General features: G+C 47.3%; 1 protein-coding gene across 1 annotated transcript in view; it reads right to left on the bottom strand.

Moving 5' to 3' along the window:
* The window catches only part of HTRA3 (HtrA serine peptidase 3), a 52,441-nt gene that overhangs the window by 27,473 nt on the left and 9,572 nt on the right, over positions 1-15,396 (bottom strand). The window contains exons 2-3 of the mRNA XM_029063985.2: positions 3,793-3,892; positions 669-891 (exon numbers count right to left, since the gene is read on the bottom strand). Of these exons, the coding sequence (XP_028919818.1) occupies positions 669-891; positions 3,793-3,892 (323 nt within the window). The remainder of the gene's footprint in view (positions 1-668; positions 892-3,792; positions 3,893-15,396) is intronic.

Raw genomic sequence — 15,396 nt, 5'->3', positions numbered from 1 at the left:
CAGAAGGGAGTGGGAGATGAGGAAAAGTGGGGCTTAGTCTGGGAAGGCTTCTTGGAGGAGATGGGCCTTTCAGTAAGCCTTCAGTAAGGCTTCATTAGGGCTTTGAAGGGGGGAAGTGTTTGTCTGTGGGATTTGAGGAAGGAGGGTGTTCCAGACCAAAAGGCAGGACATGGGCCAGGGGTTGACGGCGGGGCAGGTGAGATGGAGGCCCAGTGAGGAGATGAGCGGCAGCAGAGGAGAGGAATGTGCAGGCTGCGATGGAGAAGGAGAGGAGGGAGGGGAGGAAGGAGGGAGCGAGGGGATGGACTGCTTGGAAGCCAGTTGTGCAGAGTTTTTGTTTGCTATGAAGTAGACGGGCAACCACTGAAGATTTTCGAGGAGGGGTTGACATGCCCAGAGAGTTTTTGTAGAAAGATGATCTGGGCAGCAGAGTGAAGTTGGGACTGGAGCAGGGAGAGGCAGCAGTTTGGGAGGTCAGCAAGGAGGCTGATGCAGTCATCCAGGCGGGAGAGGATGAAGGTGGTAGCCGTTTGGAGGAAGAGGAAAGGGTGGATTTTAGCCAGGCTGTGCAGGTGGGACCGACAGGATTTGGTGCCGGGTTGACCCCCGGAGAGGGAGAGAGAGAAAGAAGGACGGTCTCTGCTCAACCCGGCCTGGGGATGACCGACCTTGGGGTTGATCTTGAGGGTGGCGATGTCGGACTTCTTGTCGATGTGTCGGATGGTCGCCTCGTAGGTGTGTCCGTCCTGCAGCTGGACCTTCAGCTGTTGGCGCCCCGAGGCCGCGTTGGAGCTGGTCACCACGTGGGCGTTGGTCACTATCAGCCCCGACTCCGACACGATGAACCCCGACCCGCTCGACAGGGGCACGTTCCGCCCAAACAGGGGATGCCTGAACCACGCACGGAAAACAAGCGTTATAATGATATAGTAACCTAGAATATATATCTGTATAGATATATTGTATCTGTTGCCAAATTGTACATTCCAAGCGCTTAGAACAGTGCTCTGCACATAGTAATAATAATAATAATGATGGTATTTAAGTGCTTACTATCTGCAGAGCACTGTTCTAAGCGCCAGGGGGATACAAGGTGATCAGGTTGTCCCACATGGGGCTCACAGTCTTAATCCCCATTTTCCAGATGAGGTCACTGAGGCTCAGAGAAGTTAAGTGACTCGCCCAAAGTCACACAGCTGACAAGCGACGGAGCCGGGATTAGAACCCATGACCTCTGACTGCTAAGCCCGTGCTCTTTACACTAAGCCATGCTGCTTCTCCTAGTAAGTGCTTAATAAATACTATTGAATGAAGGGATGAATGAATATAAAAATATAATAATGATGGTATGGGTTAAGCGCTATGAGTCAAGCACTGGAAATAATAATAATTATAGTATTTGCTAAGCGCTTACTATGGGCTATTCATTCATTCAATTGTATTTATTGAGCACTTACTGTATGCAGAGCACTGTACTAAGCACTTTGAAAGTACAATTCGGCAATAGATAGAGACAATCCCTGCCCAACAATAGGCTCACAGTCTAAAAGGAATAATAATAATAATATAAATACTTTATAATATTTATTTATAATAATTATAATATATAATACAATGTATAATCTTACAATTATAATAAACAATAATAATGATGATGGTATGTAGTATGCACTTATTATGGGTCAAGCACACAGGAAATAATAAAAATAATAATTATATTTAGGATATTTAAGTGCTTACTATAGGTCAAGAGTCGATAGTCACATACCCTGGCCACAACAAGCTGACTGACTAATCAAGACACCATATAAGATAGCAGAAACTTGTACTTGAGCCAGCTTTAAGAACCCCAGATTTAACTTTACAGTATGCTTACAAGTGCTTAGAACAGTGCTCTGCACACATTAAACACTCCAAAGTCAGTCAGTCTTATTTATTGAGTGCTTACTACTGTGTGCAGAACACTGCCCTGAGTACTGGGGAGAGTACAATACAATAATAAAAAGAGACACATTCCCTGCCCACAACAGGTTACAGTCCAGAGAGGGAGGCAGACATTAATAGAAATAAATGAAGGATATGGACATAAGTGGTGTGGGGCTGGAAAGGGGGATGAATAAATGGAGCAAGTCAGGATGACGCAGAAGGGAGAGGGAAAAGAGGAAAAGAGGGCTTAGTCAGGGAAGGCCTCTTGGAGGAGATGGATTTCAATAAGGCTTTGAAGGAGGGGAGAGGAATTGTCTGTGGGGTGTGAGGAGGGAGGGCGTTCCAGGCCAGAGGCAGGACGAGAAGGCAAGAGGTCGGTGCCCAGATAGATGAGATGGAGGCCCAGTGAGAAATTTGGCATTAGAGGAGCGGAGTGTGAGGGCTGGGCTGGAATAGAGAGGTGAGGTAGGAGGGGGCAAGGGGATGGACGGCTTTAAAGCCGATTGTGAGGAGTTTTTCTTTGATGCGGTGGCAATCACTGGAGGTTCTTGAGGAGCGGGGAAACACGGTCTGAATGTTACTGTAGAAAAATGATCCGGGCAGCAGAGTGAAGTATGAACTGGAGTGGGGAGAGACAAGAGGCAGGGAGGTCAGCGAGGAGGCTGATAGAGCAGTCATGGCGGGAGAGGATAAGTGATTGAATAGGAGGCCTCACAAAGATCGTTGGAGAGTTCTGAGCAGAGGTTTTTACATCTTATTCCCCCATGGCCGAATCGTACAAGTGATAATAATTATTAGACTTTAAAATCCTTTTGGGCAGGGAACATGTCTGCTAACTGCTTTGTATTGAATGCTCCTGAGTGCTTAGTATAATCATAATAATAATTACGGCATTTGTTAAGCGCTTACTATGGGCAAAGCATTGTTCTAAGCACTGGGGAGGATACACGGTGATCAGGTTGTCCCACGTGGGGCTCACATTCTTCATCCCCATTTTACAGGTGAGGGAACTGAGGCACAGAGAAGTGACGTGACTTGCCCAAAGTCACACAGCTGACAAGCGGCTGAACCGGGATTTGAACCCATGACCTTTGACTCCCAAGCCCATGCTCTTTCCACTGAGCCACGCTATAGTGCTCTGCACACATCAAGTGAGGAGAAGAAGGAAGAAGAGGAGGTGGAGAAGAATTATTATTATTATTTGGTGCTATGTGTCAGTCAGTTATATTTATTGAGCGCTTATTGTGTGCAGAGCACTGTAATAAGCACTTGAGAGAGGACAATAGAACAGAAACATCCTCTGCCCACAACAAGTTTACAGTCTAGAGGAAGTACTATTCTCTTTAGACTGGAACCTCCTTGTGGGCAGGAAATGTGTCTATCAACTCTGTTTTATTGTACTCTCCCAAGCGTTTAGTACAGCGCTCTACGCACGGTAAGTACTCAATAAATACGATCGATTATTAAGTACTGGAGTGGTAGAAGTTGATCAGGCGGAATGATGCACGAGGAAGGCAGCTCCTGGTTCAGAGAGGGTGGCTGAAAATCTGAAAAGAGAAGCAGTGCAGCCTAGCGGATCAAGCACGAGCCCGGGAGGCTGAGGACCTGGGTTCTAATCCTGTTTCCAACACTTGTCTGCCGTGTGATCTTGGGCAAGTCATTTCACTTCTCACCTCCTCTGTAAAATGGGGATTAAGACCGTGAGCCCCACGTGGGATAGGCACTGGGTCCAAACTCATTCGTTTGTCTCTAGAGCGGGGGTTAGTACAGTGCCTGGCACCTAGTAAGTGCGTAAAAAAAATACTGTTAAATTTAAAATAGTAGTCAAAAGGCAGAAGGAATAAGAGGGAAAGCTCCGGGCCCCACCTCAAGAAGAGCTCGATGTGAGCCACGGCCGGGGCGATCTTCTCTACCACATCAGCGATGAAGTTGAACTTGAATCTCGGACTGCTCAGCTGCTGCTCACCTGTACTGGCACAAAGAATTGGGCGTGTTAATAAGAAACGGGGAGGCCTAGTGATGACAATAATAACTGTGGGATTTGTTAAGCGCTTGCTGGGTGCTAGGCATTTCTCTAACCGCTGGGATAGGTACAAGCTAATCAGGTTGGACACAGCCCCTGTCCCACTTGGGGCTCACAGTCTTCATCCTCATTTTACAGATGAAGGAACGGAAGTCCAGAGAAGTGAAGTGACTTGCCACACGGCAGACATGGAGCAGGACCGGGATTTGAACCCACATCCTCTGACTCCCAGGCCCAGGCTCTTTCCACTAAGCCACACCACTCCTCCAAGGCCCCAAGAGTTCAGGCCTGGGAGACAGAGGACCTGGGTTCGAATCTGAACCCTGCCCCGGTCTGCCATGCGACCTGGGGTAAATCACTTCACTTCTCTGGGCCTCAGTTTCCTCAGTGGTAGAAGGAGGATTCAATACCCATTCTTCCTCCTACTTAGGTCTACGATTCCCATGTGAAATAGGGATGGTGTCCAACCAGATTGATTGAACAGTGTTTGGCACATAGTAAGAGCTTCACAGATGCCGTTAAAAAACAAACTCCCTTCCCCACTCAGAAACAAACAGATAAGAGAAAAGCAAAAATGCTTCTGGGGAATTGATTCAGTGAGGAAATCTGAATGGTTTGTTTCTCACAACAATCGGAAGTTTCCAGTCTATCGACCTGGGACTGATTCCACAGGCTCCTTCTCCTCCTCCTCTTCTTCTTTCTCTTCTTCCCTTCTCCTCCCTCCTCCTCACCTTCCTCAGCCCAAGATCCGTAAGAACTTACCATCCTAGTGGGAAGGGAACGTGTCTACCGACTCTGCAATATTGTACTCTCGCAAATGCTTAGTTCAGTGCCCTGCACCTGGTAAGCGCTCAATAAATACCCTTGAATGACTGTGTGAGAGATCAGAACTGCTCCAAACACCAGCCTTACGGCCTGTCCAAGAAAGCAGGAGTTGCTCATGAGAACCCTGGTAGTTATTCAAAGGCAACATGTGGAGTCAGATAATAATAATAATAATAATAACAATGGTGATGGTATTTGTTAAGGTCACACCACAGACAAGTGGCAGGGCCGGGATTAGAACCCAGGCCCTTCTGACTCCCAGGCCTGTGTTCTATCCACTACACCATCAATCAAGAGGACTTAATGAGCACCTATTGTGTGCAGAGCACTGTACTAAGCCCTGGGGGAGGCAGTGTGGCACCTTGGGAGAGCTGCAACCCCAGGAGTTGGAAGTCCCGGGTTCTAGTCCCAGCTCTGCCACCTGTCTACTGTGTGGCCTTGAGCAAGTCATTTAACCTCCCCAGGCCTCGGTTTCCCTATCTGTAAAAATGGGCATAATTGGGTCAGAAGGGCCTGGGTTCTGATCCTGCATTGGCCACACTAAGGTGTGGCTTAGTGGAAAGAGCCAGGGCTTGGGAGTCAGAGGTCGTGGGTTCTAATCCCGGCTCCGCCACTCCTCTGCTGTGTGACTTGGGGCAAGTCACTTCACTTCTCTGTGCCTCAGTGACCTCATCTGTAAAATGGAGATGAAGACTGTGAGCCCCACGTGGGACAACCTGATTAGCTTGTATCTACCCCCAGCACTTAGAACAGTGCTTGGCACATAGAAAGCACTTAACAAATACCATAATAATTAATAATTAATTCTGTGTGACCTCGGGCAAGTCACTTCACTTCTCTCTGTACTTACCATGTAACAGAAGGGACAGTTTCACGGATAGGACCACCAGGGGCGTGAATAGTGCTAAAATAGTAAAGATGTTCCTCAGAAGGAACAAAAGAATAACTGGAGGCAGTTAGAGTAACGGTGCTTGTGGGGGAACGTAGATCCTGTCCCACCCTCAGAGAAGGAGGGAAAGCAGACATTCCTCCCATTTTACAGGTGGAGAAACCGAAGACCAGAGAGGTTAAAGTGACTGGCCCGAGGTCACACCGCAGGAGAGGTTGAGACGGGAGACTAGAACCATGTTCTTCCCACTCCCGGCTGAAACTCCTTCCACGAAGCCAAGCTGGCTCCCTTTTTGTGTCAGGCTAATGGCTTTTAAAATGGTGATCGAATGCATGTGGTCCGGCCTCCCACTTAGCTGTTCAACTATTTTCTTGGTTTGGAACAAAGGAGGTTTCAGCGTTTGCCTCATGTGGCCTACATTTTTTCCCAAAATACCCATTTGGAACACCGCCCCATCCACTAACGCATTCATGACTTGGAAGCAGCTTGGCTTAGTGGCAAGAGCCCCGGCTTGGGAGTCAGAGGCCGTGGGTTCTGACCCCACCTCTGCCACTTCTCAGCGGTGTGACTTTGGGCAAGTCACTTCTCTGTGCCTCAGTTACTGATCTGTACAATGGGGATGAAGCCTGTGAGCCCACGTGGGACAACCTGATTGCCCTGTATCTACCTCAGCGCTTAGAACAGTGCTTGGCACATAGTAAGAGCTTAACAAATGCCATCATTATTTTTACTGTTATTGACACCCCACTGTCAGCTTTAATTCTTTGTCAAGGGTCCTTGTAGGGACATGGAGAAAAAGTCCCCACCGTACCGTACATATCCTAATACTTCCAGGGCTTGGGACGTAGTATACAAGTTCCCCAAAACACCTATGTCTATACCGTACATATCCTAATACTCCTGGGGACATGATGTACAAGTTCCCCGAACTACCTCTGTATGTACCATACACATCCTAATACTTCCAGGGACGTGGTGTAGAAGTTCCCAAAACGCCTATGTCCGTACTACATATCCTAATTCTTCTAGGGAGATGATGTACCGGTTGTCCAAAACACCTATGTCTGTACCATACATTCAGTCACTCATTCATTCAGTTGTATTTTTTGAGCACTTACTGTGTGTGATGAACTGTACTAAGTTCTTGGGAGAGTACAGCATAACAAAAATAGACAGATTCCTTACCCACAGTGAGCTCACAGTCCTAATGCTTCCAGGGTCATGGTGTACAAGTTCCAAAAGCATCTATGAGAAGCAGCATAGCTTGGTGCAAAGAGCCCGGTCTTGGGAGTCAGAGATTGTGGGTTCTAATCCCAGCTCCACCACTTAATAAAGTTGGTATTTGTTAAGCGCTTACTATGTGCAGAGCACTGTTCTAAATGCTGGGGTAGACACAGGGGAATCAGGTTGTCCCACGTGGGACTCACAGTCTTCATCCCCATTTTACAGATGAGGTAACTGAGGCACAGAGAAGTAAAATGACTTGCCCACAGTCACACAGCTGACAAGTGGCAGAGCCGGGATTAGAACCCACGACCTCTGACTCCCAAGCCCGTGTTCTTTCCACTGAGCCATGCTGCTGCCACTTGTCCGCTGTGTGACCTTGGGCAAGTCAGTTATTATATTTATTTATATTGATGCCTGTTTACTTGTTTTGATGCCTATCTCCCCCTCTTCTAGACTGTAAACCTGGTGTGGGCAGGGATTGTCTCTCTTTGCTGCTGAATTGTACTTTCCAAGTGCTTAGTACAGTGCTCTGCACACAGTAAGTGTCAGTAAATACGACTGTATGAATGAATTCTAATATTTAAGCACAAATCATGTACAAAACCCCATTCCCTTCTTCCTCTCATCTGTAATTTATTTTAGTGTCCATCTTCCCTGCTAGACTGTAAGCCCTTTGATTAACTTGTATCTACCGCAGTGCTCAGAACAGTGTTTGACTTAAAGTACGAATACTAATAGAGCCTTAAAAAATGAATCAATCAATGGTATTTATTAAGCTCTGTTTGCCAAGCCCTATGCTAAGCACCTCTAGACCATAAACTCGTTTTTAGATGGTAAAATCAATCAGTCAGGGGTACTTAATGAGCACTTACTCTGTGCAGAGCACTCTACTAAGTGCTTGGGAGAGTACAGCCCAAAAGAATTAGCAGCCACGTTCCCTGCCCATAATAAGCTTACAGTCTAGACGCCGCTGACTGAAATACATCTCCTCCAAGAGGCCTTCCCCGATTAACCCTCTTTTCCTTGGCTCCCTTTTGCTTCTGTGCCATCTACACATTTGATCTGTGCCCTCTGGGCATTTGATATTCACCCCACTCTCAGCCCTCAGCATTTATGTATATATCGTTAAATTATAGATTATGAATTATTTCTAAAAATGTCTGTCTCTCTCTCTAGACTGTAAGCTCCCTGTGGGTGGCAGGGGAATGTGTCTACCAACTTGGATTCAAGCAAATCGGGAAGGCTGTGAGCCCCCTGTGGGACAGAGACTGTGTCCAACTTGACTTGCTTGTATCCACCCCAGCGCTTAGTACAGTGCCTGTGTGTAGTAAGCTCTTAACAAATACCATTATTATTACTAGTATTATTATTATTACATTGGGGATTAGGACCGCGAGCCCTATGTGGGACAGGGACTGTGACCAACTCGATTAACTTGTATCTACCTCAGCGCTTAGGACAGTGTTTGATGCATAGTAAGCGATAGAGCCTGGGCCTGGAGTCAGATAAGGTCATGGGTTCTAATTCTGGCTCTGCCATTTGTCTGCTGGGTAACCTGGGGAAAGTCACTTTACTTTTCTGTGCCTTAGTTACCTTATCTGTAAAATGGGGATTGAGACTTTAAGCCTCACATGGGATAGAGACTCTGTCCAACCCACTTTGTAAGAATAATAATGATGGTATTTGTTAAGCACTTACTGTGTGCCAAGCACTGTTCTAAATGCTGGGGAAGATACAAGCTCATCAGGTTGTCCCATGTAGGGCTCACAATCTTAATCCCCATTTTACAGATGGGGTATTTGAGGCACAGAGAAGTGAAGTGGCTTGCCCAAGGTCACATAATAGACAAGTGGCAGAGCTGGAATTAGAACCCGTGTCCTCTGACTCCCAAGTCTGTGCTCTTGTCACTGAGCCATGCTGTTTCTCATCTACCCCAGTGCTTAGTACAGTGCCTGTAAACACTTGTCAAATACCATTATTATCATCATTATTATTAATAACAAATACCATAAAAAATGAATAAAGAAAATCCAGGGCCTAGCCTCCTCCCAGGCAGCTTGGTACCCCCAATCAGAGTTGAGGTATTTAATACATTGCTCCACACACAGGAAATGCTTGGCTTAGTGAACAGAGCCCAGATCTGGGTGTCAGAAGGACCCAAGTTCATTCATTCATTCATTCAACTGTATTTATTGAGCTCTTACTGTGTGCAGAGCACTGTACTAAGACAAATCCTGCCCACATCAGGCTTACAGTCTAGAGTGGGGGAGATAGACATCAAAACAAATAAACAGGCATCAATATAAATAGAATTCTAGATCTCTACACTAATCCCTGCTCTGCCAATTGCTTGCTGGGTGCCCTGTGGGCAAGTCACTTTACTTCTCTGTGCTTCAGTTCTCTCATCCACAAAATGGAGATGAAGAGTGTGAGCCCCACATGGGACAGGGACTGGGTCCAACCTGCATTACTAGACTAGACTCGGAGCCCATTGTTGGGTAGGGATTGTCTCTATCTGTTGCCAATTGTTCTTTCCAAGCGCTTAGTACAGTGCTCTGCACACAGTAAACGCTCAATAAATACAATTGAATGAATTGAATGAATGAACGGGTATCTACCCCAGTGCTTAGAACAGTGGTTGGCACTTTGTGCTTAACCAATACCGTTATTATTAAAAACCAGAGATCGGTTGAGAGACGACCCCACCGGGGATTAGATGGGTTTCTGCCCCGAGATCGAAAGACGGTTTCTGTTCTCCGAGAAACCGTTGGTTGTTCTCAGCGCCGGAATCCGACCTGTGCCGGGTTCAAAGCCCTGCTCCACCTAGGCAGAGTTTGAGCCGTTTGACGACTGCTGGATAAATGGGTTGTCGCAAAGTACGCTGTGGTGTGGGCTTGAAACTTCACTTCGACACACTCCTCAGACTAAACAACGTGACAACTTTCCCAGCCAGCAGGAAGAAATCTTAAGGATGAATTAATGCAGCATAAACATGCAGGGGAACGTGGCCGGATCCGTCTAGCCTGAGCTCCCGCCGGCTCTACGTTTCTTCTTTCCAGTAATGATAATAATTATTCTGGCATTTGTTAGGCGCTTACTGTGGGCCAGGCACTGTACTAAAAGCTGGGGTGGATATAAGGGTTGGACATGGTCCCTGGCCCACGTGGGGCCCAAAGTCTCAATCCCCTTTTGACAGATGAGGGAACTGAGGCCCAGAGAACTGAAGTGACTTCTCCAAGGTCACCCGGCAGACAAGTGGCAGAGCTGGGATTAGAACTCACAACCTTCTGACTCCTAGGCCCGGGCTCTATCTTTTATGCCGTGTAGCTTCTCAAAGCGGGAAGGGTCACCCAGGTTTGGGAAATTTTGATAGACATGGGAATCGTGTGGATCAGCTGATAGCAGGGAAAATAGACTTTGTCTTTTGCTCTGGATGCCAAAGGAAGTCATTTGTTTGATAATAATAATAATAATATTGGCAGAAACTAGACTGTAAGCTCATTGTGGGCAGGGAATGTGTCTTTATTGTAGCGTACTCTCCCAAGGGCTTAATGCAGTGTTCTGCACCCAGTAAGCACTCAATAAATACAAACTGAATGAACGAATGGTATTTGTTAAGCACTTGATATGAGCCAGGCACTGTCCTAAGCACTGGAGTAGATACAAGCAAATCGGGTCAGACACAGTCCCTGTCCCAGATGGGGCTCATTTATTATTTCATCCAGACTGTAAACTCGTCTCGAGAATGTAAGCTCGCTTTGGGCAGGGAAAGTGTCTGTTTAACGCTACATTGTCTTCTCCCAAGGGCTTAGTACAGTGCTCTGCACCCAGTAAGTGCTCAGTAAATACAATTGAAAGAATGAATGAATCAAATGGGGTCTCTCCTGTGGTGATACCCTCCCTGTACCTAGGATAGGAAGTGCATTCGATCCACCCCAGTTCTTAGCACAGCGCTGAGTGCGTTGGAAACGTTTAAAGAAATACCACAATTTTATTCTTATGATCATTATTGTATTTAATAATGGTGATAATGATTATCCAACTTTTTAAGTGCTTACTATGTGCCAAGCACTACTCTCAGCACTGAGGTGTCATTTCATCAGGTCGGAAACAGTCCCCGTACCATGCGGCGCTTAGAACAGTGCTCAGCGCTTAGAAGAGCGCTTGGCACATAGTAAGCACTTAACAAATACCATCATCATCATCATCATCATCATACAGGGCTCACACTCTTATCCCCATTTTACAGAGGAGGGCCGGAGAAGTGAGGTGACTTGCCTATTGTCCCAGAGCAGCCATGGGACAGAGCAGGATTAGAATCCAGGTCCTTCTGACTCCCAGGCCCATGCTCTAGCCATTAAGCCAGGCTGCTTCTCTCTTTGTAAAGTGCTTACTATATGTCAAGAATCATTCTAAGCACTGGGGTCGATACCAGCTAATTAGGTTGGACACAGTTCCTGTCTAAATACGAGGAAGAACAGGTGTTGAATCCCCATTTTACAGTGGAGGAAACTGAAGCACAAGGGAGTTAAGTGACCTGCCCAAGGACACACAGCAAGCAATTGGTAGAGTCGGGATTAGCACTCAGGTCCTCTCCCTGGCCCGTGCTCTTCTGACATTTTTATATGCTGAGGACAAGAATGAGCAGTAACTGACGGGAAAATCTAATCTGTTTAGGGTATTTATGAAGCACTGAAGGAATTATTTCTGTGTCAAGCAATTGGTACTTCAGCCCATCTCCCTCCTACCATTTCTCTTCATCTGCTGGTTCCAGTTCCTCTTCTTCAATTCCCTCCCTGACCCCTTCCGATCTTGCTTCCGTCCCCTTCACGCCACAGAAACCGCCCTCTCAAAGGTCACCAATGACCTCCTTCTTGCCAAATCCAATCGCTTCTGCTCCATCCTAGTCCTCCGTTACCTCTCATCCGTCTTTGACACGGTGTACATCCCCTGCTCCTGGAAACGTTATCCAACTTCGTCTTCACTGACACTGTCCTCTCCCGGTTCTCCTCCTATCTCTCTGGCCGCTCATTCTCAGTCTCCTTCGCGGGCTTCTCCTCTACCTCCCCCCTCCCAACTAAAGCTTCAGTTCTGGGTTCCCTTCTAGTCTCCTTCTACAGTCACTCTCTCGGAGAACTCATTCCCTCCCATGGCTTCAACAACCACCTCTATGTCGATGATCCCCAAATCTCCATCTCCCACCCTGATCTCTCTTCCTCTCTGAAGCCTCACATTTCCCCCTGCCTTCAAGGCCACTCTACTTGGATGTCCTGCTGTCACCTCAAGCTTAACGTATCCGAAACAGAGTTCCTTATCTCCCCACCCAAACCCTGTCCTCCCCGCTGATTTTTCCAGCACTGCAGACAGCACCACCATTCTTCCTGTCTCACAAACCCATAACCTAGGCGTAATCCTTGATTCATCTGCAGGTAACCTTGGCGTTATCCTTGATTCATCTCCCTCAATCGACCCACACATTCAACCTGTCACCAAATTTTGTCAGTTTGATCTTCACAACATCTCCATCCTAACTGCTATCATGTTACGTCCAAGCACTTATCCTGTTCTGCCTAGATTAGTGTGTCAGCCTCCTTGCTGACCTTCCTGCCTCCTGTCTAAAAATAAATCACATCTCCCCACTCTTCAAGAACTCCAGTGGTTGCCCATCCACCTCCGTATCAAACAGAAACTCGTCTCCATCGGCTTTAAAGCCGTCCATTCTCTTGTCCCCTCCTACCTCACCTCACTACTCTCCTACTACAGCCCAGGCCGCACACTTCATTCCTCTAATGCCAACCTACTCACTGTACCCCCATCTCATCGATCTTGATTGTCTCTCTGTCTCCCAAGTCCCACCCTTGACCTGAAACGCCCTCCCTCTCGGTGTTTCATGTCCCACGGGGGTAGAATTGCTTAGTACAGTGCTTTGCATACAGTAAGCACTCAATAAATATTACTAGATGAATGAATACAAGCTAATCAGGTTAGGCACAGTCCTTGTCCCACATGGGGCTCACAGTCTCGATTCCCGTTTTACAGATGAGGGACCTGAGGCCCAGGGAAGTGAAGTGACTTGGCCATGGTCACACAGCAGATAAATACAGAATCGGGGTTAGAACCCAGGTCCTTCTGACTTCCAGGTCTATGCTGTATCCACCGGGCCACAGTGCTTCTCACTAGGCCAGTATTCCCCTAAAGTTCTAGATAAGTCAGTGTCTGATATTTATAAGAAGAGGTCAATAAATACTATGGATTGATTGAAGGATTAGAGAAGGCGGGACAGTTGGAATCACATTCTAATTTTTTTTTCTCTTTGACCCCTGGCAAAATTTCCTAGACAAGAAGTTTGTGAGTACTGATGTTTGTCACTTTACTCTGCCCATCTTATCCTGGTAGAGTACTGTAAGTCTTTCAGAAGCACTGACAGCTTTGAAAAGCTGGGTGGTCTAATGGAAGTGGGAACAGGCCTGGGAGCTAGAGAACCTAGGTTCTAATCCCTCCTTAACTTCCATTTTTAACTGCTCACTCTCCAATGGCTTCTTCCCCTCTGCCTTCAAACATGCCCACATCTCCCTCATGCTAAAAAACCCCTCTCTTGACCCCACAGCCCTCTCCAGTTATCATCCCATTTTCCTTCTACCTTGCCTTTCCAATCTCCTGAAGCTAGTCGTCTAAACTCACTGCCCCGAATTCCTCTCTTGCAACTCTCTCCTGGACCCCCTCCGATCTGGCTTATGGCCCCTCCACTCCTCTGAATCCACGCTCTCAAAGGTCACCAATGACCGCCTTTTTGCCAAATCCAATGGCTCCTACTCTATCCTAATCCTCCTCCACCTCTCAGCTGCCTTTGACACTGTCAACCATCCCCTTATCCTTGACCTGTTACCCAACCTTATCTTCACAGACTCCATCCTCTCCTGGTTTTTTTACCTCTCTGGCCATTCATTCTCAGTCTCCTTTGCAGGCTGCTCCTCCTCCTCCCACCCCCTAACACTGGGGGTTCCTCAAGGGTCAGTGCTGATCCCCTTCTCTTCTCCATCTACACTCACTCCCTTGGAGAACTCACTTCCTCAGCTTCAACTATCATCTCTACACAGATGACACCCAAATCTCCATCTCCTCCCCTGTTCTCTCTCCCTCCCTCCAGGGTCACATCTCCCCCTGACTTCAGGACATCTCTACTTGGATGTCCCCCCACCACCTAAAACTCAACATGTCCAAGACTGAACTCCTTAACTTTCCTCCCAAACCCTGGCTTCTCCCTGACTTTCTCATCACTGTGGATGGCACCACCATCCTTCCTATCCCACAGGCCCGCAACCTTGGTCACATCCTTGACTGCGCTCTCTCATTCACCCCACACATCCGATCCGTCACCCAAACCTGCCGGTCTCACCTTCACAACATCACCAAGATCTTCCCCTTCCTCTCCACCACATTAATGCTACCACATAATGCTACCACATTAGTACAATCACTCATCCTCTCCTGCCTGGATTAATAATAATAATAATAATGGTATTGTTAAGCACTTTCTATGTGACTGTTCTAAGTGTTAGGGTGGATACAAGCTAATCCGATTGCCCCCCGTGAGGCTCACAGTCTTAATTCCCATTTTACAGATGAGGGAACTGAGGCACAGAAGAGTGAAGTGGCTTGCCCAAAGTCACACAGCAGAGAAGTGGTGGAGTCGGAATTAGAACCCACAACCTCTGACTCCCAAGCCTGGGCTCTATCCTCTTTGCCACACTACTTCTTTATTACTGCCTCAGTCTCCTTTCTGACCTCCCAACCTCCTGTCTTTCTACAGTTCAGTCTGTACTTCAGGCTTCTGCCTGGATTATCTTTCTGAAAAAATGTTCTGGACCTCCTCAAAAATCTCCAGTGGTTGCCCATCCACCTCCATATCAAAAAAACCCCCCTCATTCTTGGCTTCAAAGCTCTCCATCCCCTTGCCCCCTCCTACCTCACCTCCCTTCTCTCTTTCTTCTGCCCAGCCCACACACTCCGCTCCTCTGCTGCTCACCTCCTCATCGTCCCCCATTCACACCTATCCCGTCGTTGAGCCCTGACCCACATCCTCCCGCTGTCCCGGAATGCCCTCCCCCCTCACCTCCACCAAACTAACTCTCTTCCGCCCTTCAAAGCCCTACTGAGAGCTCACCTCCTCCAGGATGCCTTCCCAGACTAAGCCCCCCTTTTCCTCTGTTCCCTCTCCCCTCCACATCGCCCCGACTCGCTCCCTTTGCTCTACCCCGCCACCCCAAGCACTTGTGTATATATGTACATATCCATCATTCTATTCATTTATATTGATGCCTGTTTATTGGTTTTACTGTCTGTGTCCCCCCTTCTAGACTATAAGCCCAGTGTGGGCAGTGATTGTCTCTCTTCATTGCTGAATTGTACTTTCCAAGCACTTAGTACAGTGCTTTGCACACAGTAAGCGCTCAATAAATACGACTGAATTAATGAATGAATGAATCACAGCTCCACCAGTCAGTCA

The sequence above is a fragment of the Ornithorhynchus anatinus genome, chromosome 4 (genome assembly GCF_004115215.2).
Source record: "Ornithorhynchus anatinus isolate Pmale09 chromosome 4, mOrnAna1.pri.v4, whole genome shotgun sequence".
In the NCBI taxonomy this organism is placed as follows: Eukaryota; Metazoa; Chordata; class Mammalia; order Monotremata; family Ornithorhynchidae; genus Ornithorhynchus; species Ornithorhynchus anatinus.
Note: the sequence above shows the minus strand (reverse complement) of the source record. Positions and strands in the feature narration are given on the sequence as shown.